We start from the raw sequence: 26,222 nt of genomic DNA on the forward strand, positions 1-26,222 counted from the left end.
TTAGTTGGTTGTTTGGGTATCATCCTACAAACTGAAAGCTCTGCAGTTCAGTTTCAGTAGGGTCACATGCCTGGGTTGCCAGCTCCATCCCTGGTCTGGGTAAGGGCCAGGGTGAATGTGGAAGACAACCAGCTGATATTTCTCTTGCACATCGATACTTCTATGTTTCTCCTTCTTTTCCCATCCCTACCTCCCTAAAAATCAAATAATAAATAAATAATAAATAAATAAAACCCTCCTGTGATCTGAGCAATTTTTCTACCTCTCCCTCACTAGCAGCCAATCGGCCCATTAGAAGCCTGTGCTCGTGCAGCCCAGAGCACAAATGTACATGTTCTTCACCTTCAGACCTGGGCAGGCCCAACATGTCTTCTCTTCTGCCTCCCATTCTTTCCCATGGGCACTCGGTAATGGCTGATGGAAAAGAGCTGGTAAGTGGTTGAGAATTCTCTCTGTGTCTTGGATTCCCAGAAATTCTAAACGGTTTCATAGCCCACATGTAGCTTAATTATTTTGTTAAAATTTGTTTTCCTCATCCAATTTTATAACTTTTACTCTTTCAACTCATATTCTGCCAAAGTCAAAACAGTTCACATATCCTGGCTCTCCTCAACATGGCTTGCCACCTATTAGAATCAGCTTGCCTGGTTTCCCTGTGACTCTAGCTCTCTGATGAAGCAAAAATATGATTTTTAAGTTGCAAATTTTTCTTAATGTTAAATTGGGAATGATGTTCTCTTGCAATATTTTTACCTCTTAAGCAGAAGCAGAACTGATTGCTGATAAGTATTAATTTTCTCCTGTTGCGCGTGGGTCCCGGCCAGCAGTGACCACGGAACGCTGTGGATGGGTCGTCGAAACACACGCGAGAGAAAACAACACATGCACAGAGACAGACTAGTTTCTGTGGGGAAGTAGGGATGAAATGGCCACCCCCCCAGTGGGGAGCGCGCTGATTTACCATCCATACCTGCTTTTATTGGGCTCATTTTGCATAATACTTCAGGTAAAGTATAGTACTCATTAGGGGGAAGTAAGGAACCATAGAAAATAAAGAACTCTGCCGGTCTATTGAGTTGGGGGTCAAAGAGCTGTAAGACTGAGGAACAAACTAACTTCCTCCTAAGACCCTTCTCATTCAACTGAGAGCATTCTAAACAAAGGAGGTTTCACAGTAATTTACATATTCTTTCTTAGACCTGATCACCCGGGGAATCCGCACTTCTCAGTACCCAGCTGCACCACCCTGTCATTGTTTCAGGCTTAGGTGGAGCAAGGGAACTAAGGCAACCAAGAGATAAGGAGATTTTCTTCCAGACGCTGAGAACTCAGGCTATGTCAAAGCCGAGGAGTGAGGGTCCATCACCCCCCTTTTGCTGCAGCCCCCCCCCCAAGTCCTTCTTTTGGGGGGCCTCCCAAAAGTGATCGTGCCTGTCTTAGGTCGTTCTCCCCGTGGGGAATCTTACCCGTCTTTGGCTAACCGACCAAGCTTTTTTGGGGGTTCAGTCATGAATAAAGCAGCAGAAGCAGCATTCCTGCCAGGGAGATAAGCTTTTGTCTCCTTGCTGGCTCACGGTTCCAAGGGCATTCCCTTAGCTTTAGCCTAGGCGGGGGTTTCAGCCTCTGATACCAGTCAGGGCGGTTCCCAACATTCTCCTCTCTACTCAGTCACAAAGTGAAGGCATACTAGTGTCTCTGGTAAGTGTCAAGATGGAAGTAATCAAACAAAAACCTTGGGGCAAAGAATAGGGGGTGAGGAATGGATCCTGAGAGAGCAGCAAATTATAGTTAAGACATGAAGCATGTTCAGATTGATACAGAGCTGCTATTAGAGGAACTGCTCACTGGGAGGGGTGTTAACTTAAGAATCAAAGTTCAGGAATAAGTATTAGAGCTCTGAAATAAAGAAATATACAAAGGCTCAGGCACTGCTGTGGTCCCATTTCCCACCCAGAATAATTCTTCTGGCGCATTATTATTACTATGGCATTCATGTGGAAGAGCTGTGTTTCCCTTCTCAGGCAGGCTTGTGGGCCCATGTGGAGGCAGAACAAAGAAGAAAAGTGGAAACACTACTGAATAGTGACATTTTACTTGTATTCTGATCTTTGGCATCTTCAACTGCCACATGTGGTTCAAAATAACATTCATAGGTTGTTATATCATCAGGGTGAAACATGGGTAAGAAAGCCAATGATCCAAGTCTGCATGTGTGGATATTGAATAACCAACATTTTGCTAGTGAACTTCAGGTGTGCGGTTTTTCTATTTTAAAATTTTATTTTTCTTTCAGTTTATTCCAATTAATTCATTTGCAAATATGCCTTTGATATTTATTACCCATTTATAAATATTCACTTTATTTAAATTTCACATCCAAATTTCTTGGTATAATTGGGAATTTTCTGTATCACAACTTATTTATACACTCCCTTCACATTAAATATTTGTATTTTTTGAAATATAAATTTGGCTATTTTGTAAGATGTGTAATTTTTCATTTTAATTTAGAACTAGATATATGCTTCTATTATTAGAAAACTTATAGGTATGTTTGGAACAATCTGAGTATGTAATATATGCTTTCATGTGCAAAATGTGTGAAATCTAAATACACATTGAGTATTTTTGATAATGTCTTATATCTTCAAGGTATATTCTATAATTACTGGCTAGGTTTTTCTTAATTTTATATGTAAAATTTTTATTAACTTGGTAAAAAAATTAACCCATGACCAATTAGCCAAAAAGAACTTTGTTTTTTATAGTTTATCATCAAAACTAATAAGGATCCGTGTGTGTGTTCTCTATCAGTCAGGATTAGATGAGAGAAAATAGAAAGAATGCCAGTTCTTTTAACAGATTTTAATACAAATAGTAGGTTAAATAGATGAGAGAATTAAAACATGAAAAAGGACACTGAAAGGAAACAGGGATAGGAACCGGAAGATGCAGTACCACCCCTGGGGCTGGTTAGAGACATGGGGTTCACGTGGTTTTGGAGGCCTTGACAGAACTGAACTCAGACTTCTTGTGTTACTGTTGGCATCTCACAGCACTACTTTGTTTTTAAAAGAGGGGATTCATGGAGCAAAAATTCAAATCTCTGGGTAGGGGGTTCTAGTCAGCTGGTATTTGTATCTCAGGAATTCAGCAATTTTTTATAGAACTAGATCTCAGACCTCTGAGGGTGATGATAGGCCAACTCATGTTAAACTTTTTAAAGGGAATGATGAGGCTGATTCTGCAAGTGCTGATATAAAAAAAAAAGCTAGAGGCTGAACTTGACTGCTTTTCTTAGGGCAAAAAGCAGGTGCCGGAATAAACAAGAGGCAACAGGTCCCTTGTTCTTCCAGCCTATTGCCAGTGTGTGTGAGGGATCTCGCTAGCAAAAGACATATATCACTTACAGAGTCTCAGCCCCGGTGTCACAAAGTAAAGTACAGTATGATATTTTGGGGACTGAGAAACACTAGGTAATTACTAGCTGAGTCCACCCTTTGGCCATTTAGAATCAATACACACACACTCTGCTACGCATGGTTAAATTTCATACTAAACCAATGCCACACATGCTTTTTTTTCCCTTTACACACAAAAGTTCTCACATTCTATCACCAAAAAGAGATAACCAAAGCCCCATAAGCCATTATGTTCATTTCTGATGAATAGTCATAGTATCCCTCCCCGAGAGATGTTGCTATTTATTTTCAACTTCTGCCACAGCCTGTATTGGATATTCTGTACTAATAACTAAGTTATAAAATTAAACATTATTGATAATTTTTATGAAATAACAAGAAGAAAGGAGACCTGAAAAAAGAAGTTAACATATCAGTGTATGTGGATATATATACACAGGCACAAATTAGGTAGTATGTAAAATTATGCTTAGAATAGACAGGAAAGAAAATAGGCATGGCTGCTGCAGACCTCATTTCCATAACAGATTATAATGCTATAATCATTATTTACAATTTTCCAACTAGCTCTAACACGTTATGTTTGCCCTTAGCCAGTATCTCTGCTAGCCAGGGATCTTTACCTAATGAATGACAGCAAGTTTTATTCCTGGAGTATCTGCATTCCAAATACTTTTGCATTACTTTGTTTACTATACATAGTCTTTCATTAAATCATACTGTTTAACATAGAAATGCTAAAACTCCCCCAGAGAACACCCTAAATCTTATATATAGACTTCCCTATACTACTGTGCAACAACGCCCCAAATAGGCCTTGAAAATCAGGATTGATCACACCCACCAGTTTAGTATCCTTCTTTCTTACACATGCACTCAGAGGCATTAAGCAACTAAATGTCCTTCAGCCTTCAGTTAAACTTCCAATGCAATGCAATATTGCTATGCGCCCTTGCAGAAGCACTCCTACTTGAAAAAAATACCTAAAAAGCCGACAATTTAAAATTTTAGTGACAGAGAAAAATTATGTAAGTGGTTTATAAGATGTAATTGTGAAAGAAACCAGACCCATTTCTGCCTTTATTCTAGAACCTGTAGAGAATGCACATGGGAGAAATACAGGTCGGTAATACAAAGCACATATTGCCTTTGTAAGACACAACCTCATCTCTTTAGGGTGTTTTCTCCCAGCTGGTACCCTAGCTGAATCTTGAATGGCCAGGCCACTCTTTTATTAGATCAGTTGCTTTTAGGCAGAGATTTTCAGCCTTTTTCATCTCATGGCACATGAACTAATTATTAAAATTCCATGGCACACAAAAATATATCTTTTGTAATCTGACAAAAATAGGTATAATTTTGACTGATTTATAATAATAATATAATAATATAATAATAATAATAATAATAATGATAAACTAATAGTAATAGCAGTAGTGTAGTAATAGTGATCACTTACAGTTTTTGCTCCAAAGTGCCTTTATAAAAAATCAGGTGCCTATACTTATATATAAGGATTTTGGGTACCAAGAATTAAACCATCAGACATAACCTTATTATGTGATGTGACCACTTATATGCACCTCTGCTAAGCGACCTATTTATTTATGGTTCAAGACAGAGTGTTCACACTGGACAGCTATTGTTTGTTGGCTGTTGTCATATTTTTATTTGACAATCTCAGGGAAAAGAGGTCAGTGCCCCTGACTAAACAGTCAGGTATTGCATGTTTTAAAAATCCCTGTGGCACACCAGTTGAACATTACTGCTTTTAGGTAATAGACTACATGGTAAAGCTAGTGAATTCCATAGGCGATAGCAGCGTTGCAATGTTTTTGGTATGGAATGAGTCCTGCAGTCAGAAGCAAAGTTGACCAGAATAATGTGATAATAAAGAAACATTCCGTGGGCCCATGGTGGTGTTGGCAGAAGCATTATCCACAGAGGTAGGAAATCTATATACAGATACTTGTCTATTCTGGAGAATGCAACTGCTATATGCTTTCTGATGATAGGAATCCAATACAATCAAGGTACTGCGTGAGTGAATTCTTCCCTGCTCCAAACAGTGTTTTGTCAGAACCTCATAGTTGGTCTCTGGTATTAGCATATTTGGCACTCCATATAATGGTAGCTAGGTCAGCCTTTGTGAGAAGGAAAGCTAAACTGTTGAACCCATGCCTAGCCTCTATCTCTGACACTATGACTAACTTTTTACATGGGTTTATCGGGGAAAAACTGTTGCAACTTGAAAAAAAAGCTGAACCAAGTCAACAGAATGTATCAACTTGTCCACCTTATTATTGATAATGGAAAGGTGCATTTGGATCTGTATGATAATGGCTTCATAACTATGACATGTTCTAAATAATAACTTTCTTTATTGTATAGAGTCTATTTTCCCTCAGATATAAATTTCCTCAGATATTCCTCCCTTGAGAATTCTTTCTATGGAGAATAGCAAGTTAAATATTTTTCAAAGTTTCTCTCATGCTCTCACAAACTGACAGACCCTAATATTTTGGTATGACATGATTAATTATGAAGTTCCTTCCTATTTGGATATAGGTCTCTAAATGAAGGGCAGTGAACGTTTTTTGAGGAGAGAATGAAAAGCAGATACCATAAGTGAAGGCACTGAAAATTCAAGGCAAAGTACACTCACCTATCCCCCAGCTAGGGAGAGCTCAGATTTCCCAGCTGGAATCATCAGGAATGTGCCCTCCTTCAAAAGACCGTTGTGCCAACTGTTATCTGTTCCTTGAAATTCTCTACCAAGTTGTCCCTTCCACTTCATCCATCAGCCGAGCTTCTAGCAACCTTTCCAGCTCCAGCTCAAACATTACTTATTTTTCCTTCCTTTCAGTTAGAGCTGATCACATCCTTCTTTTTACTGCCTTTTACTTATCTCTATCACAGTGCCCATTAAAATTGCATATTCACATACCTGTCTTCCATTCCAGACTATGGGTGCTTTTGAGTGCAAGAACAACATGTCTGAGGTCTTTATGTACAAAAGTCACAGTAGCCACTCAGAAACATTGGCTGAATTCTGTGTGGGGACTCTGAGTTTGGGGATTAACAAACACTGACCCTGATTTCAGATGGAGAATGTAAGGTGTTATTTTTATGCAAAGGATGGCCAGATACCATACTATTATTTGCTGGGCTCAAAGAAAAATTCACAAGTGTGGTTGCCATGTTCATTCTATCACTCAGAATTCCTCTTTCTCTGCCACTTGACAGTGGAGTGGAAAGTACCTCCATAGTTTCTCTTTCCCTTGACATGCTTTTCATTTCATGAATCTTACTAATAATCCCTTGGGGAAAATATGAAACAAGTGATAACAACTTGGGACATTTATAGAGATTCCAAAGTTCTCACTGTCATAGATCCTTTAGTTTATATTCTTAACTCTTCCTGAGATAGTATGTTTGCTCCTTTCATCTTCTGTATTCTGTTATTCATTGTTTTATGGGCTTCACTAATTTCTGACCTTTCTACATATTACTTCTTAGCACAGAAGGCAGGGATTCTTTCCCTTTGGTTGGCTCCATTCCCATAGTGGAGATACAGTACAAACAGAATAATCAAGTTCTCCTTTGCCTGAAGAGGCAATTTATATTTTTGACTACAGGTTAGTTGTCACTCTGATCACTGACCTTTGTAAAAAACCCATTCGTCAATTTTTCCTAACTGGAAGAGAAGGTTAGAGGAATAGAAAAGTAAAGAGACTTAAAAATAGTAGGTGAAGATTTCGGCTACAGAGAAAAATAAGAGGTAGATAGGTGGGGATATAATTACTATTTTAAAGAAAAACATATAAAAGTAATCTCTTTTTCAGGCATAAAGCTGTCTTTTCTTGGGCTTCTTTCTTCCAGTAGTCAGAGTCATCTGTTGCAAGATGTCAGGTTGTCAACTCCGGCTGGGTTTGTTTTTCTGAAAGCTGCTTTACATTTTCTTCCTTGTTTTTAGGCTAGCCTTGAACACTTTATATATTTTTCTCATCTAAATTTCCAATGATAGTAATATTATTACCCCATAAATTATTTATGTTTGTGTTCCATGCATTTCTTTAATTATACATCATAAATACACATATTCCTAGGCATCATGGATGTTTGGTGTTCATTAAAAAGAAGCATTTGAGTTCACATTGAATTTTCCTTCTGCCAGATGGCATTCCTCGTGTTCAAACATTTGTGACCTTCTTTGCTTTCTTGTTTTGTTTACAGATGTTATCTTTGATTTTTCTTATATTTTTAGTACAGGTCCAAGGTACTTAGCTACCTCAATGTGTTGGTCCCTTGCCTCCAATCTCTCAGATACAAAAGCCATCCTGAACAACACTTCCATATAAATCTTTCCATGCACAACTATTTTTTAACCTTATCACCCTCTCAAATGGCAACTGTGACTCTCATTATATATGGAATAAATTCAAATGCATTAGGCTGATTACCATATATTTTTTGCTTTTTTATTCCTGTCTGCCTACATTTTTCCATTTTTAACTAAATGGACTAAGAAAAGTTATTTAAACTCCCTTTTTTATTCATATGCACCAAACTAAACCATTCATTTTTCTCATTATATGTTCTGGAGAACAGATGACACCCAGAAGATATTCAGGCCAGGTGTAGGTATTGATGAGTTGGCAAATTATTAATGATTCAAGATAAGGAATGAGATTCTTAGTGATTTTTATTAATAGATATTCAATGAGCCTACAATGGAAATAAAAAATATTCTAATTCCAGTTGAGATTTGGAGAACATTAATGAATGGAATTATAGCTTTTGTGATGTTGTGAATTCAAGGACCCCTAGGTTGTGATCTCTGAATTCCCATCAAATCATACCCATTCCTTGTGAGGCTGAAAGTAATAGAGTGTGTGTCTGAAGGGCCATATCCCAAAATAGTGCTGATATCCTTTTGTTTGCAGGAGCATTATAATTCTGAACAAAGGCATTCTCCATCTGTATAGGCATAAGACATATGCTGAAGTCTCTATTATAATCCTCAGAGGTGGGGGAAATCTATCCCAACTGGGAGGAAGCAGTAAGGCTGTTAACAGTGAAAGTTGATGCTCAGGGCCTAGGGATATGGTACCTAAAGCATAAATTCAGAGAGGATGTTGGGAACCATGGAATGTGTCTGGTGCTCACCCCAGAAACAATCAGTCAGTGAAGTGGTGTCTTTACTAATTATGCCCACCTTGAACTTATATTACTATTATTACCATGAATGATAATAACTTTTACTTTGTAGGACCTAAAGACATTTTTCCACATCAGATACAGTCCTTGGACCTTGGCTAAAGCAAAAGATATAAGGCCTTGGACCTGTATTTATGTACATGTTCCAAATATGTAAATGGAATAAGTGACTTTTCTCTGTAAAGCTGATTAAGGAAAGAACTCTCCCTTTTGAAACATTTTATCTCCCACTGTACCATATACTCTGTCCATCTTGCCTATATGGATAGATATTCTAGAAGTATTTTCTGAGTATGTTTTAAAGAAATACACAATATGTTCTTATTCCCAGGGAACAAGTTATAGGAACCCTCTGGGTGGATTATTCATTTGAGTACCAACTGTGTGCGGGAACTGTTGTAGGTTTTACAGATGTAGCAGCGAACAGATTAAGCTTTCATTTCTAATACAAAATGCCATAGGTTTTTCCACTGGAAGCTCTTTCACAGTGTTCCTTTCATTTTCCTGATTTGATGAGAAAATATGCAAATCATACATGTTTACTCTGTGTGTGTGTTTGTGTGTGTGTGTGAATGTGTCTACAAAACACACAATTGAAAACACTGGTGTCATGGCAAGTGTCAAGTACAACAAACCTGTGTGGATTCCTGCTGCTCTGTTTATTAACTAAAAAATGAAGAAAGGTTATTTGAATTCCAACTCTTTGTTTTTTTTTTGTTTTTTTTCCCATGTGTTTTAATGTGACTACTGTTGTGAGGTGACACTTCACTGATGCTAAGAGCATGTATTGCAATTAAACTGTTGGTTTTGGATGCTAATTCTGCTACTTGCCACTTCTTAGCTGTGTAACCTTGGGGACATTTCTTATCCTCTTTTTCTTTCATTTTCCTATCTGTAAAATAAGGATAACAGGGATAAAATGTATGTCACAGGATCATTTTGATGAGATGAGTTCCTGTATGAGAAGTACTTACACCAGGACCTCATATGTGGTTGCCATGCTAGCTCTCACTACTGCCACTGGCACCCCCTGCTGCATCCCTGGAGCTGACTGCCCAAATCCCCAGCAGAGTACTGGAGACATGACTACCTGCTAAATGGAACTGCTACTGAATTGACTAGCTTTTTAAAAATTATTTTATGAGACTCAGAAGCACTATTCTAATGAAAAATAGAAACTAATGAAAAAGTCTGAGTTAAATGAAGAGAAATTTTAGAAGGAAGGGGGCAGCATAGCCTTCTTAAGAAAATACTAGTTGTCTGCTTATATAGAAGTTACCTTATTTACAATTGGTCCACTGATACATTGTGATCTCCAATAGACAGAAGTAATACATATTGATCTATTATTATTCAATGTAGATCTTTCATAGATGGAATACATGTTGATTTATTATTTAATGTAATATATAATATAATATACATATCCACTATAATTATATTCCTGAAATTCAAATCAAATTATGGTCACTCTTTATCTAAAGTACTTAGATGGTAAATTAGCTCTCAAGATCAAGTCCAAACTATCTCCCCCAGTTGGTATACAGAAGGTCTTTCACAATCTGTCCTTTCTCACTTTTCCGGCCTTGTTTCCTGTTGATCCTGCACTACCCTATATTCTGTCTGGCCCACCAAACTGCTTTCATGTTTCAATTGCATCAGTGACCAGGCTGCCTGTGGGTCTGTTTGTGTTTCAAATGTAATGCCTTTCCCATAATCTATCTACTTACCAGTTTAAACACATCCCAGCTGTGAAGATTTCCTGGACTCTGATTCTGCTGTAATCCCACAGGATTTATACACCTGCCTCCAACAGCATCATTACATCATTTTGAAATTTATGTGTCTCTTCACCACATCATAAAGTGAGATCCATAAGGACAGGGATCTATTCTTATCCATTCTGGGAGCACAATATGTAGTGAATATAAGACAGAATATATAAGGAATAAATAAAGGGACAATTTAGTGAAGGGGGAAAGTAAGCTTTATTATTACCACATCACAGGTAAGAGCACTGAGAACTTAAATGTCAATCAGTAATACCTATTGAGAGTTAAATGAATAGTCTGTTCCCTGCTTACATTCAACTTCATCTGGGAGGGATGGCCCTTTAGGGATGAATCTTTCACAGATTCATTTTGAATAGCTATGGCCTTGTGAGTTCAGCCTGGCTCATTTGATTTGAGTGCAATTTCTGCCTAACACAGTGGCTCCCAATCAAGGGTGCACATTATAATCACTTGGGGAGCACTATGGCATGCTTTTAATCCACTCTCAAAACAGTTCATAGCAGGGTGTCTTGCCACTTAATGACTCCCATAAGTGTTTATGGGAAAAGGAAAAAAACCCTCTGAAATGGCCTTTTCATTCTTAGACTTCTAATTCTTTGGTTCTTTTTGGTTCATTATCACTGATATTTTAGTTGTTACACTAACTTCTCTCAGGTTTCATCATTAGCTTAAATGATTTTAATCTGGTTTTTACTCCCTTACCCATCCCCCAAGGACTAATTTACCCTTTCCATAACTAAGCTAAAAAGTTTTAGATTATATATTTGAAATTATACTCAGTTGAGGTTGGGAGCAGTTGAATTCTTAGCTGTATAATAGGCTTTTCATTTGCAGCTACTCGGCCTCGACAATCTATGCCCTGAACGTGTCTGTTTCTTTTAAAAGTTGTTTTTCATTAAAAACTTCCAAATACTTCTTAAATGAGTTCTATCATTAGCTAGAAGCATGAACTAAAAGACCTACTGGGACATTGTTATTTCCAACCCAAAGGGAGACTAAATTTTTCCAGTAGTTTCAGTGAAGTAGGTCACGATCTATTATCTGGTTACTCTTTGGGCCCCCAAATTCAGCTGTTGGTTCACTTAATTACACATTAATTAAACATGGTTATTTCACCCATTGCTTAAAATCTTCCAATGGCTCTTCATAGATGTCAGACTAATAATCAGAGTTTTTACTTTTCATAATGTGTAGAAAGGCCCTGTGTTACCTTGGTTTTGCCACATGCATGACATATATCCTTCCCTGTAGCCCTTCAGAACTACTTGCAAGGCCCCAAAAGCAGACTTCTTCATGCTTGTGCCTTACTCTTACTAAACTGCCTTTTCCCCTTCGTTACTTTACCCAGACTTCTGCTATTCAGTTTTCAAGACTAAGGTTCAAGTGTCATCTAAGATGGGATGCTTTACTGGACAATACCTGTGTTGGTAAATACAATGTCAACTTGTCTAGGCCATGGTACCCAGCCATGTGGTCAAACACTATTCTGTTTCTGTGTGTGTGTGTGTGTGTGTGTGTGCCCATTCTTCCCTTTTGTGCACACACACACACACACACACACACACACACATACCCATTCTGTTGGTTCTGTTTTTCTGGAAAATGCTGAGTAATACATCACCCATTCCCTACACACTCAGATACTATCTACTCTCTCTCTTCCTCTTTTTCTGTCTTTTTTATGATTCTGCTCTATCTCTTTTGTTGTATTTGCTATGCTATCCTTTCCTGATCTTTTTTGTACCATATTCATTTCTATTCCTTGAGTATGTGAGACCTGCGAGTCTTTAGAACAAAGGAACAGTTAGGGTAAATACTGTATAATTAATTCAGGTGTCTATTGAACAGCTTACATTTCAAGGTGAAAGTCAAGCAGAGCCCCTTCCAAGTTTTCTTAGAGAGAGATAATCTCTAGTAGAAGCACATGCATTCTCACAGCTTCAGGACCCTCCATCACCCTATGTAAGCACACAGAGGACAAGGGCATTTACTATAATCAGCCACAGATCACTCAATTCCAATCTTGGTTGTGCTACTAACTAGCTGTGTTATTTAGATTAGAAATATTTAGTCTGTAAAATGAGGGGTTTGGAAGGAAAGGAAACATAAACTATTACTTTTTAGGAACTAGGCCATGTACTTTATGAACATTTTTTCATCTTATCCTTAAATGTTATTATTCTACTTAATGCTTTATTTCATTTTTGTTCTCCTAACTATGTTAAAGTAGATAATTCCATCCCCATTTTACATGAGTAGTTTCTCTAAGTTTAGAGGCTTAGAGGTATTTCTCTGAGTTTAAATGAAGATATTTATTGTCTTTTTAATAATTAAGGTTTCTTTAAGTGGGTAAATGTTTCCAAAGTAAGGCTACATGGAAGAGAAAACTAAAGCAAAAAAGTGAAAAGATGGGAAACCATGCAATACATTTTGAGTGACTAGAATTTTTAATGGATGGCTGGCATCTCAAGCTGTGGTTTTCAAAGACAATGCAATTGTCACTTCATCTGTCCTGCCTTTTCAGAAAGATGACATCTGAGAAAAAAGAGCCCCAGATTCTCTTGTGTTTTTATTGTCTCCCTACACCCATAGCTTCACTTATTTCCTATACGCTGATAGTGTCTCAATTTATATCTCTAGAGTAAATCTTGCTCTGAAATTCAGACCCAAATATCCACCTGATATCCCCACTGGAATGTCTCAGAGGCATCGTCAAGCACAGCACATCAAAACTCAGATATTAACATCCCTTCCTCATGCTACACTTTTCCTCCAGTGATCTATATCTTTGGAAATAAAAATATCTTGTTCCACAGCATACACCAGGAAACATGGAGTCTTCTGTGACATCTCATCCTTCAGTTAGTTGTACTGCTTGGATAGCCACTGCTTTTCACCTAAATATAGTTTTCTCATTGATTTCCTCATTGCCTAATCCCCACACATCAGCTCTTACTATCTATCCATCAGCTCCTTCTCCAAAATGCAATCTGTGTAATCATTTAAAAATGATGATTTGTTCATGTTAATACCCATCACCCCGGATGCAAGCAGTAGTTTCCTATTGTTCTTTGGAAAAAACTACAAATATTTCTCAAATGGCCTCCTCTACCCTTTATGATTTGGGTCCCATTTACCTCTTATCTTAACTAGCCTTATCTTGAACTAGTCTCTCCTTACTGTCCATGGGTAGGCATACCAGTCATTTTTCAGTTCCTTGAAATTGTTTTGTACCTCTCCTCAAAATCCCTTTGCCAATTATATTCTAGTCTTCAGGAACACCACTACCATTTCTCTAAATATTCATTCTTCAATTCTGGGCTTAATACACCATCAAAGACTTTCCCAGAGGCTGGAGGCTAAATGAGTTCTCCCAATCAAATGTTGTTATCGTGTTGCTTTCTTTCAAGGTATTTACTAGTCTGTAATTATGAATATGTGTCTGAAATCTCTGGTTACTATCTATCTCCACCACTAGACTCTGAGTACCACAAGGACAGCAAACTCCACCAATACCTTGCACAGAGTCAGTTTATTAAAGATGCTCAGAATATACATATTTACTTGTGAAATAAATGAATACATGAGTTAAAGTATTCTATAGTATATGTGAATGTTACATTTTTGTGATGGTGGTGGTGGTGAATATACTGAATATCTAACTACATGAAGGCTTCCCTATTGGTAGATTTTTAAAAATAAATTTTGCCCTGGCTGGCGTAGCTCAGTGGATTGAGCGCGGGCTGGGAACCAAAGTGTCCCAGGTTCGATTCCCAGCCAGGGTACATGCTTGGGTTGCAGGCCATAACCCCCAGCAACTGCACATTGATGTTTCTCTCTCTCTCTATTTCCCTCCCTTCCCTCTCTAAAAATAAATAAATAAATAAAAGATTTTATTTATTTAAAAAAAAATAAAAAATAAATAAATTTTTATTTTAGAATAGTTGTCCATGTATAAAAATTTTTCAAAGATAGAACAGAGTTCCCATGTATTCCATACCCAGTTTCCCCTAATATTAACATCTTATGTTAGTATTGAACATTCATCATAATTAATGAAACAATTCTGATACATTGTTATTAACCAAGATCTATACTTTATTAGGATTATTTAGGAGTTACCTAATATCTTTTTCTGTTTCAGGATTCCATTCACTATACCACAGTAGATTTGATTATCATGTCCCTTAGACTCCTCTGGGCTGGATCAGTTTTCAGACTTTCCTTGTGTGATGCCCTTGACAGTTTTGAGGAGTACTGCTCAGATGTCTTATAGGATGCCTATGTATGTATGTATGCATGCATGCATGCATGCATGTATATTAGTATGGACTCATCTATATTTATTTTTTTACTTTGGGTTATAATCTAATCCAACCTTATTTACTCTGTGGTTCAAATTGTTCCACTTTTGATCATTGGGAACTATTGTGGTTGGCACCTCTGGTTTTTTTCATTGAAGAATATTTCTTCTGTTCTCCTTACTCTTTCTGCTTCTGTTATTCTAATTACATGCATTTTGCCCCTTTGATATTGTCCCAGAGTTGTTGATTTTTTCATTCTTTTTTTGTCTTCACATTTCAGTTTTGAAAGTTTCTATCTTCAAGCTCACTGATTCTTTTCTCATCTGTGTTGAGTCTACAGAGTCTGTTACAGGCTTTTTCATTTTTATTACAGTTTTTTATTTCTAGCATTTTCTTTTATTTTTTTCCTTAAGGTTTCCTTATGTCTGCTTGCATTACCCACCTGTTCTTGCCTTTTGGAATACCTAGTAATTTTTTATTGAAAGTCAGACATGTTTTATTGGGTGATAGGTATTGAGGTAGATGGGCCATTAATGTAAGAATTTACATTAATCTGCTAACAATAATGTGTAATGGTTTTTGTAGCCTATATGTGCCAAAGGCTTCAAATTTCCCTAGTATCTTTGTTCATCAACATGTTTTAAGTATTCCTACCGGGTTATGGGTCCAGCACTTCTCCTGGTAACCAAAACTCATTTGTGTTCTCTGAATGCACTTGTCTGCAGTTTTTGGGGGAAGCAGTTTCCCCTGTGAGCTTCGTTCTCACATGGGTCCAAGAAAAGTCATTGATTTTTCCATTTATCTAGTTTGTTTCTCATTGTAAGGACAAGAATGACCAGGGTCTTTAAATGTCAAATGTAAAACCCGTGTTACTTTTATGTATAAAATACAACCTTTCTTGTTTCCCTCTGTCATTGTCTTGACCTTTTCCTAATTTCTTTTTGTACATTTCATTGTTGCTCAGACTTCTAGGAAACTATCTAGAAAAAGTTTAAATGAATCTTTTGTAAGAGAATATTTTCCCTCAAATGTCAGTGTGATTATCTAAGTTAAACATTAGTATTCCAATGTGAGCTGTTCTAGACATGGTTTGATGAAATTAACTGATGGTGAGAACCACCAATGAAGAATTTAATCAAGATTAATACCTTCATTTTAAAAGGTTGATAAAGTGAGTGATCACATTAATGGTTTCATTCATTAAATTTTTTGGTGCTAAGAATTGATGTCCTTGTCTTATCTAGGTAGAGAATTTTTATTTCTTGGAAGAAACAAGATTATTTATAAATTGAACTTATATTAGTAATTTTTCTCAATTTACAAAAGGCACAGTTTTTGCCTCAAGCCCTTGTCGAGTAGCTCATGGTATATTGGACTGTTCCTAAATCAGTCAGTTCATCAGGGGTGGGGGAAAGATTAATTATCAAAGAGACTTCTTCCCATTAAAAAACAGATTTATCAGTTGAAAACTTGCAAACATTGTTTAAACAGTGTTTGGTACAAATAAAATGCCTTATAAAATATTATCTGTAATATAATTATTTTTGTTAAAATATGTAGTGTTACACATATTTTTAAAGCTAGATATAACAAAAATATGGAGCAATTACATGTGATTTTTTTTTATTATTTATACAATATTTTCTGACCTGTATACAGGGAGAGGCAAAAGTAGGTTTACAGTTGTTTGTATGAAAATAATACAATAATTAATAAATAATAATGTAAGAATAAACTCTGTGTTTGTTCACACTCACAACTATAAACCTACTTTTGTCCTAACTTGTATAATGAATAAGTAATTCTTGTGAACAGAATACTGTAGAAGTTAAAACAAAAAGAACAGCCCTGGCTGGGTAGCTCAGTTGGTTAGAGAATCATCCACATATACCACACTTGTGGGTTCATTCCTCAATCAGGGCACATACAAGAGTCAACTAATGAGTGCATAAATAAGTGGAACAACAAATTGTTTCTCTCTCTCCCTCCCTTCCTCACACTCTAAAAATCAATAAGAAAAAAAAACACTAATTCATAAGTTATAGGACTTGAATAGAATTTAGGGTTTATTTGTTAAGCCCATTTTTAACTGCTTGAGATAATGGAGGCACACACAGAACAACCAATCTTCTTGAATCCTCTCCCTTTTCATTTCGGCCTATCAAAATAATAACCATTCTTAAACATCCAGCTCAAATATACATGGCTTCAACATTTCTGTTATAGCACGTCTCATATTTCTCACCAACTGGGAAGTTCTCCCAGTATAATGTTAATAATAAAGAGGAGAAAGAAGGGGGGCAGGGATGATAGTTTCTGCTTACCATTTGTCAAGCGCTTAGTTGTATATCTTAGGTTATTTTAATTAATCCTCACAATTCTTTCATGACATAAATATTATTCCCATTTTGCAAATGAAGTAAAGGAAAATAAAACAGGTTAAGAAATTTCAAACTTTCCCTTGTCACAACCAAAAGAACTCAGGTTTTTCCAGTTTCCTGTTTCTCTAAAACTTGACATATAGGAGTTACTCAGTAAACATAGTTAATAATTCAGCGATTTAGAGAGTGGTTGGTATTTTCAGTGTTTATCTGTGACCTGCTAATATCTCAGTTCATTCACAATTAAAACTCAACTTTGACCAGAGTTAGTATTTGAAGTCTAGATTCCCTAAGCAAACAGAATTATTTTCCATCACAGAAAATGATCGTCACTCCTGCTGTCTGGCTTCCTCGTTCTCCTCTTTATTGTCCTTCAAAATGTTCAACGTGTCTTTTTAAAAAATTGTTTGTTTGAAACATTATCACCTTTTTTAAAGACTCCACCTTCTTGACCATGCACTAACCTTTTACCTCCTAGTTTAAATTTTAAACTAAGTAAAAATAGCTTACTTATTTTTCAGTTTCATGAAAACTATTGCATTAAACAATCTCCTTGAAAACAGATAGAACAACTATTACTTTCCTTTTAAGGATGAAAAGGTTAAGTCTCTAAGAGTTTCAGTGATTGCTTACACTCATACAGCTCTTAATCCACAGAGCTAGGCCTCAGGGGGATGCTCCGACTGCAGCTCTAGTGTTCTTCCTCCATGTTATACAACTTGACATACAAAGTCATTCTCTCTGTCACACGATTAATGGCCCTCTATAAATTCTGCTATAGCTTCAGTTTCTACTTCATTCTTACTGGACCTTTTTGAGCACTTAGTATTTTGTCTATTGTTCCAGTCAGAGGTTTTAATTGAATGCAACAGAAAATAATACTGGCTGATTTAAACAGGAAAATAATTTGCTGATAGGATATTGGATAGGTCAGGAAGTCATGGAGAAGCAGGTTCAGAAATAGGTGGGAACAAGGGAAGAGGACATCAGCCAAGTCACCTGCCAAAATGGTGCTATAGAACACAGGATAATCTTGGACAGTAAATACTTTTCCTGGTACCTCTGGTCTTGCTGCCCCTAAAAACTGAATGTTGTTATAGCAACTGCCATTGCTCACTACTAGACTGGTTTTCAATTGTCCCCTTTTTTTGTGTCACTATGTCCTCTTTCAAAGTCTTGGATGGGTATGTCTGATTAGCGGAGTATGAATCATATGGTCATACTCTAGCTTCAGAACTTGGGAAACCAAGTGAGTATTTTTACCTTCCCATGGGAGATAAGCTCTTCGTCCCTCCAAGATTCAGTATGTATACACTTCACCAAACGTAACAAGAAGGCTGAAATAATTAAAGTCCCCACCATGACCAAAAACATGACCAAATTCCATTAGTAATTCCAATGTAGTTTTGTACATTTTTTCTTTGGGCTAACTTTCTTTGACACAAGAAATGTATTTAATTTATAATTATGACTCAATTGTCACTTATCCAATAATAACCCTTGTGCTGCAGCATTCTGAAGGATCTAAACTTGCCATGTAAGTTTCATTTATCACTTAAAAAATCCTGTTTTGAAGCTATCCTCTAATATTTCTTTCAAATGAATGAGTTTTATCAGGGCCTGACAGCATGAACTGGTGCTTTACAAAATATTTTTGAAGAATGAAAAACATATCTGGCATCTTTCCATATCTTAGGAATTTAAGATATGTCTTGTTATTTTACTGTAAGAAATCAACATATTTCTTTTATAAACAATGTGTTTCTGAATCTGAATAATCCTTTCCTCTGCAGTATTTTTGAACAATGGCTCCGAAGGCACCGTCCTCTTCAAGAAGTTTATCCTGAAGCCAATGCACCCATTGGACATAACCGGGAATCCTACATGGTTCCTTTTATACCTCCCTATAGAAATGGTGATTTCTTTATTTCATCGAGAGACCTGGGCTATGACTATAGCTACCTACAAGATTCAGGTAAAGTTCAATTTTTTTTCATACAAATTGCTGAATAAAGTATGACCAATTTCTTTAGAGAGAATACAAAACGTTATGTTTTGCCTTGGCAGGGTAGCTAAGCTGGTTTGAGCATTGATCCGTACACCAAAATGTGGGTTTGATCCCTGGTCAGGGCACATACCTGGGTTGCAGTACATATGGGAGGTAACCAATCAATGTCTCTCTCTCACATTCTCTTTCTCTCTCTCTCTCCCCCCACCGCCTCCCTCCCCCTTCCTCTCTAAAATCAATCAACATATCCTCAGGTGAGGATTTTTTTTAAAAACATGTTTTTACAATGTTATCACCAAATTCTTTAAATCAGGAAAGTGCATCAGAGTCTTTATCACCAATATATTATTACATGAACCAAGTTGCAAGGATCTTTAAATTTATACCCATGCTGCTTAATATATATTTTGTACATGAAAGCCATGGAATAAGACTAGAATTAAAATCAGGAAAAAAATGAGTTTGAGATATGACTATCTCAATGAGATATGATTGTTTTGTGATGTTGGGAAATTTTACTTCAATTCCTTGAATCTCAGTTTCTTAACCTGAAATATTGGGATCAGAATATCTCAAAGAGATACTATGGTAATTAAATGAACGTGATATATTCAAGAGCCTAGTGCATTTAGCAGTTTTAAAATCATCTCTGGGAACTTCCTGCCTGATTACCAGGAAATATCGTGGACATTTTCTGTTTAAGCCCAAATAATGATAACTATTATAATGATAATTGCTCTGTCTATGATTAAGGTAGTGATATAAAATTCTAGAATGGTAATTAGGTCTGGGTTTTGAATAGTCTTTCTAAGTAGAACTCTATCAGCAGCTTCTTGATGATGAAGAAATACTAATGTCTTCCCTTACTCGAGAGCTTGCTATGTGTAGATTCCGCACATGCCTCTTTAACCAACCACATATTAGATGAGTATTGTTATCCCTAGAAAGAGGTGGGGATACTGATATTAAGAGAATTTAAGTGACTTTCACAATCAAATACCAATATGTGGAGGAGTCAATTTCAACACCAGCAGGTCCTCTTCACACTGCATGATGCTTCCACTCTAACGTAAAGAAGGTCAACAATAAAAAGCTAAAAGACAACATATGGCTTGTGGGTAAGAGGCTTTCAACAAGCACTGATGTTTCATTATAGTCATTGATAATTTGTGAAAACATAACCAGATCAGTAAAATGAACAAATGAATGACTTTTATCAATTTCTTACCTTTTGTGCTAGATTTTAGTGACATAATGACTAACACAGTTCCAGACATCAAAAGAGCTCCAAATTCAGTGTGAAAATCAGACACTTGTGCAAGATAGCATGAAACATTAAGTATAGTAAAAGAGTTCTAAACTCTTCACAGAGAAGAAAACAGTGGTTTCTGAATAATTCCACCTAGAAAGACACGACAAGGCCTTGAAGGATGAGCAGGCAAGTAGCAGATATAAAAGGGCAGGGTCTCTCCTAAACTAAAAGAAGGATAACAGGAAAAATAGAGGAGGAAAGTGTACATTGTATTTATTGAATACTAAATTCTTCTATTTGTGTAGTATGTGCAAAGGAAAATTACACCCAAGAGCTCAATTTAGTCACTTCACAACAGCTAACACATGGTGAGTCCTTTCTATGTTCCAGGAGCTCTTCCAGGTGGGCTGTGTGCATTGTTTCCTTTAATCCTCACAACTACCTCGTGAAGTAGGTACTGTTAGATGAGGAAACAGAGGCTTAAAGACAATAAACAACTTGTTCTAGTCTATCTAGTATGTTCCATAGCAGAACCACAGTTTAGGGCCAATAAGAGAATCTGCATTTTGTGAACATGTTCCTGCCCTTTGGGTGACCACTAGTTGAATAAATATGAATTTGATTGACCTATTTTGATTTATCTGAATATCACAGCTAATGGGAGGAATACTAAAATGGCTAGTGAGATTAATTCTTGAAAATTTAAGATCCCTGAGAACAGGGGATTTTGCAAACTGAAAGTGTAGTAAGGGGAAGGGTTTCCTGTGAGTCAAAAAGAAGAGTCGTTTTAAGTGACATGTTTCCCTTTCTTGTGTAAACACCCACAGCACATGATGAAAGTAGCATATTGATGAAGGTTTGTCAAAGATTCACTACTTAGGATTTCCTGACTTCCGTTTCAGAACATGCCGGAGTCTTTCATTGACTCATGCTTTTGAATATGCTCTTCTTGCTGGCTAAATTCTGATCCTATTTATGCATTTGTAACTCTCAGATATCAGACCATTTTATACATTTACATGGTCATGTTTAATCACTCCTTTCTTAGAGTTATGTGGTTATTTTTCTATGGATAAATTTTTCTCTGCTCCACCTTGCCTATGAACCCTACAAGGTCAGAATTGAAATCTTGCAAGCTTCCCCCATCTAAGTACCAACTGGTATCTGGTATGGAATAAAATCAATGAATTAGTTTGAGTGCAAGTAATATTTATCATGAAGGCTTGCTAGAAAAAATGCCACCACTTTTAATACCCAGCTCATTTTTAGATATGTATTTTTATATATGTCAAATCTTCTATCACACTTGGGTTTTTCTAAGAGGTTTTATTGATTTATTTATTCTTTCTACATACATATGTTTAATAACTGCCTTTGAACAAGGCATTGTATTAGGCACTATGGATAGCTTACATCGTAATGGAAGAAAAAGACCTTAAACATCTACTTACCTAATGACTCATTTAGAAATGTACCCATCTCTAGGGGTCAATAAAGTGACATTTCAGAGGATATCAGTATGTGAGAAAGACTCATTATTTGATAAAGGACTATAGATTTTGGGCATATTGTTAGAATAATGAAAGTCTTAATAAATTTTAAATAGACCACAGTCAAATCAAAGTTTTCAAAAGATTACTACTGTTCCTGTAGCATGGAGAAAGTTTTCTAGCAGTTGCAAAGCATATTGAGGGAAGCCAGTGAAAACACTATTATACATGTCCAGGGAAGAGATGAAGTCAGTTTGGATTGTAGTGGTAGGGGCAGGAAAGGAGGAAGAAAGCCCTAAAGATTTTGATATTATTTTGAAAAGAAATTTATGGAACTTGAAAAATAATTTTTATATTAGTGAGGTAGAAAGAGATAGTAGGGATGGATGCCTTTAAGCTGTCTGAGTCATGAAAATAGTGAAAGGTGCTGTAATCCACTGAGATAGTAACACTAGGAGCAAGGCTAGACACAGAGGGAATCTCATGGTTGTATTTGTTACAGAGTAAAATGCAGTGATATGAGACACCAGGGTGGATATGTCTCTGGGGCAGTTGAATTGCCTAGAAACTCACAAGAGAGTCTGGCCTGCAGACACTAATGTAAGAGACATCAGCATATAAATTATTATCTCTGCTAGTTTCACAGTTCTATGTAGTAGTTATTTCTATTCTATTTTATAGTTAAGTGAATTGAGAACAAAAAGCAAAGTGACTAATTTTAATCACAATGCTAGTAAGTGGCAAACATTATACCCCAGACTAGGTCTTTATTGCTCCACAAAAGAGAGGATTGTCTTTAGTCCCCACATGTCTTGGACACATATGTTCCACCTCACTGTTCCTTCCCTAGTGTCCAAATAGGCACTCTTTACCGAAAGGCAACCAAAACCATTGGAGAGTAAAGGGAGAGGAAACTCAACGAGTCACAGTAGGGGCTTAACAGTATTTATTATTTATTTCTAGTTAAATTTTTAAATCAAATAAAGGAAATCATATTTATTATGTAACCTGTATGTACTATGTATTTTACTAGACATTTTAAATGTACTATATAGTAAAGTGACTAGTAGCAACATCAGCTAGGCATTTATAGTTCCATTTTCAAATAATTTTAAATATATTAAAAATAACACCTGTTATGTTTGATTTTAAAAGGTTTCACATTTTAAATTTTTTCTTTTGTTTTAGCTTTGTTTTATTTCATCATTTAGAGTTCAATTACTATAAACTCAAAGTTATAAATCTTTTTAGTAATTAACCTGGTGTTTATAATTTGCAAGTCATTGTCCCTTCCTGATGAAAAGAAACACTAACTGATTAAATTCCAGTATTGTTCAAATAATGCTTAATATGCTCTAAGGTCTTTTAGAGGATCTTAGTGACCCTTGGCAAAAGAACAGTGCCAAGGAAAAAGAAAAGGTAGCAAGAGAAATGAACAGGGTTTTGACTCTCTAGCCCATGTAAACCACAGAAGCTCCACTTTTATCTTCTTTAAGTGAATACTAGGATTTAATATAAAATTTGTTTTTAACAAATTCTCCTGATTAAAAAAACAACATCCTTCCTTTAATTGTTTTGAACATTACTGAGTTTATGGTTAACAGTGAGACCCTCATTTTAAATTTTATTTCATGTTGCTACCCATTCTTTCTAAGATAATTTATTAAACAAATATTCCTTTTCTTCTTGGTTTGTAGATCTCATTTTTATTATATATAAGATTTGAAGATAATTGTACTTTCTGAATATCTTTATACTTCTCTATCTTTACTGTAGTAAACATATAATTATTTTTTAAATAATTAGGACTTTTTGAAATGCAAATGGCAGAAACTCCATAGGAATGAGATTAAATAAAAATGGAATTTATTGGTTTATAAAGTTCAAGAAGCAGGATGAGCATTCTAACTGTGGGAAAGGCAGAAATTCAGCTGATACCGAGGGACAGCAAGAACCAGGGAATGAAGCACCCTAAACACTGTCTCTCTCATTCTCTGAATCTTGTTATTCTCTGACCCTTGTCTCCACTTTTCAGAGTGTATTGATTTGATCCTGTCTTCCACATGTTGAGAAGGCTGTCATCAGCTCCTGAGCCACGTGACACTCAATTACAGCACAGTGAATTCCAATTGGCCCTTCTAAAGTCAATGGTCCAGTGTATTGACTATAGCCAAGGAAAAGGATCATAAAGAAAGGTCATAGTTTCTGCATCAGCAAGGGTGGAAAAGAAGGGATAGAGAGAAGATCTAGGTTCAAATATCCAGGGCTTAATTAAGTTAACGTATTAGTCAGGTAACAGTCTCAGTATGCTGTCCAGTATCAGCTTCATAACTTCAGGGACCAGAGCTTCTCCTTTCTTATAGTTCCACTAGACATAGAGTTTTACCTGGACTACATGGTCCACGATGGCTCACAAAGACACTAACGACATTCCAGCTAAGTGAAAAGGAGAAGGTGCACCATTTCTTTTTAAGGGAATTGCCCAGAAGTTGCATATATTACTTTTGCTCAAGACTTGAGTCACATAGCCATAATTTTCTGCAAGGTTAAGCTCAATATGTACTCTCATCTTTCCATTGTATTACAGAATGGATACAGGGTGTTAGGGTATTTTATAAATAGTGATGAGCCCTGGCTGGTGTGGCTCAGTGGACTGAGTGCCAGCCTGCAAACCAGGAGTTCGCTGGTTCAATTCCCAGTAGGGGCACAGGCCTGGGTTGTGGGCTAGGTTCCTGGTTTGGGGGTGGTGTGAGAGGCAACCACACATTGATGTTCCTCTCCCTCTCTTTCTTCCTCCCTTCATCACTGTCTAAAAATAAAATAAATAGAATCTTTAAAAATATATTTTTAAAAATAGTGATGAGTACATTAAAATCAAGCAAGAAGATACAATAAATTATTGATATCAAGGAGAAATAATGTAAAAATGAAATGTAATCATAGCATAATATTTGGTTCAACTGTGAATAATATCTAAATATTAAAAATAATAAAAATCTTAGATGGTGATTTGACCCTAAATCATGGTATTATTATACTGGAAAGCTCAAAGAAAGGAGAGTTGTAAGAGAACCAAAATCATTATTTATATTTGAGGAATTCCAGACATAAATTTGGTAATTAAGAGATAGTAATATTTGCCTGTTATTTAGAAATATGAAAGCAAAAACCAGAATAAATACCTAAAAGTTTTACAGTAGCTGTCTGGGGGGCAAGCGCTGTAAAATTTACTGATTAGATTTTATCTATAAACTTCAAAATATGCCAACAAGGTGGTATTGTTGTTTTCCTATTTTCCTGATGAAGAAACTGAGGTGTAGGAGGTATTAGGTGTAACTTCCCTAAGCTCTTACAGCTGGTAAGTAGCAGAGCTGACATTCAAACCCAAGTATCTGACTCTAAGGTACTAGGCAAGTATGATGATGATGACTTCGATGATGATGATGATGATGATGACAACAATAGTAAAACCATTAGGATGTCTTTCTATTTCAGATCCGGACTTTTTTCAAGATTACATTAAGCCCTACTTAGAACAAGCAAGTCGGATCTGGCCATGGCTCGTTGGGGCAGCTATAGTGGGATCTGTCCTCACTGCTGTACTGGTGGGGCTCACTAGGCTGATATGTCGTCGAAAGAAAAAGCAAGTCTCTGAAGAACAGCAGCCACTCCTCATGGAAAAGGAGGATTACCACAGCTTGTTGTATCAGAGCAATTTATAAAAGGCTTAGACAATAGAGTAGGGCCCAAATGCCTGACCTCTGTATCAAATGATGTTCAAGTCCCTGGGGATGTCCCAACAGAAATCCCTCCTATTTGTCTGTGAAGACCAATAACAGAATGGTGATCTTATACAAAGTATACCCCTCTTATATCTCAGGTAGAACACACCTGTGCTTGCCTTGCTGTTTTTTGATTATCCCTTTGACAGGTTTCCTCAGGCCCATATTTCCCAGGAAAGAATGTCATTTGGTAATTAACAACTGCTACTTGTATCTGAATAAATGTGTTCTTATAAAATATGAGAACCATGTAACTTCTTTTTTTTCATTGTTTAATGATGTATTTCTTTTTTATTGTCTTTCTTTGATTTTAATAATATAGTAACAAATTTATATTAACAACTGAGTACTTTGAGCTTGAGAAATACATTTTTATTTTCCTCAGAAAGCATGTTCCCGTACAGTTTACATTCCTGCTCCAAAATGTGTTATAAACATCACATATAAAACATCCTTCAGCTCTCTCCTGCCATAGCTCTGACTATGCTTTTGAAGGTGCTTCACTGAAAACAAGGGCTCTGTTCTTACAACAAATCTGGCTAAGTGCCTGTCTCAGGATGTGCTCATCAA

At 36.4% G+C, this 26,222-nt stretch overlaps 1 protein-coding gene across 1 annotated transcript in view; it reads left to right on the top strand.

Annotated features, from left to right (window-relative positions):
* Positions 1–25,863, top strand: part of TYR (tyrosinase) — a 78,368-nt gene extending 52,505 nt beyond the window's left edge. The window contains exons 4-5 of the mRNA XM_045818136.1: positions 18,914–19,095; positions 25,366–25,863. Of these exons, the coding sequence (XP_045674092.1) occupies positions 18,914–19,095; positions 25,366–25,592 (409 nt within the window). The 3' untranslated portion in view covers positions 25,593–25,863. The remainder of the gene's footprint in view (positions 1–18,913; positions 19,096–25,365) is intronic.
* Positions 25,864–26,222: the final 359 nt, after the last annotated feature.

This window comes from Phyllostomus hastatus, unplaced genomic scaffold (assembly GCF_019186645.2).
Source record: "Phyllostomus hastatus isolate PE091 unplaced genomic scaffold, TTU_PhHast_1.1 phas_scaffold_317, whole genome shotgun sequence".
NCBI classification, from domain to species: domain Eukaryota; kingdom Metazoa; phylum Chordata; class Mammalia; order Chiroptera; family Phyllostomidae; genus Phyllostomus; species Phyllostomus hastatus.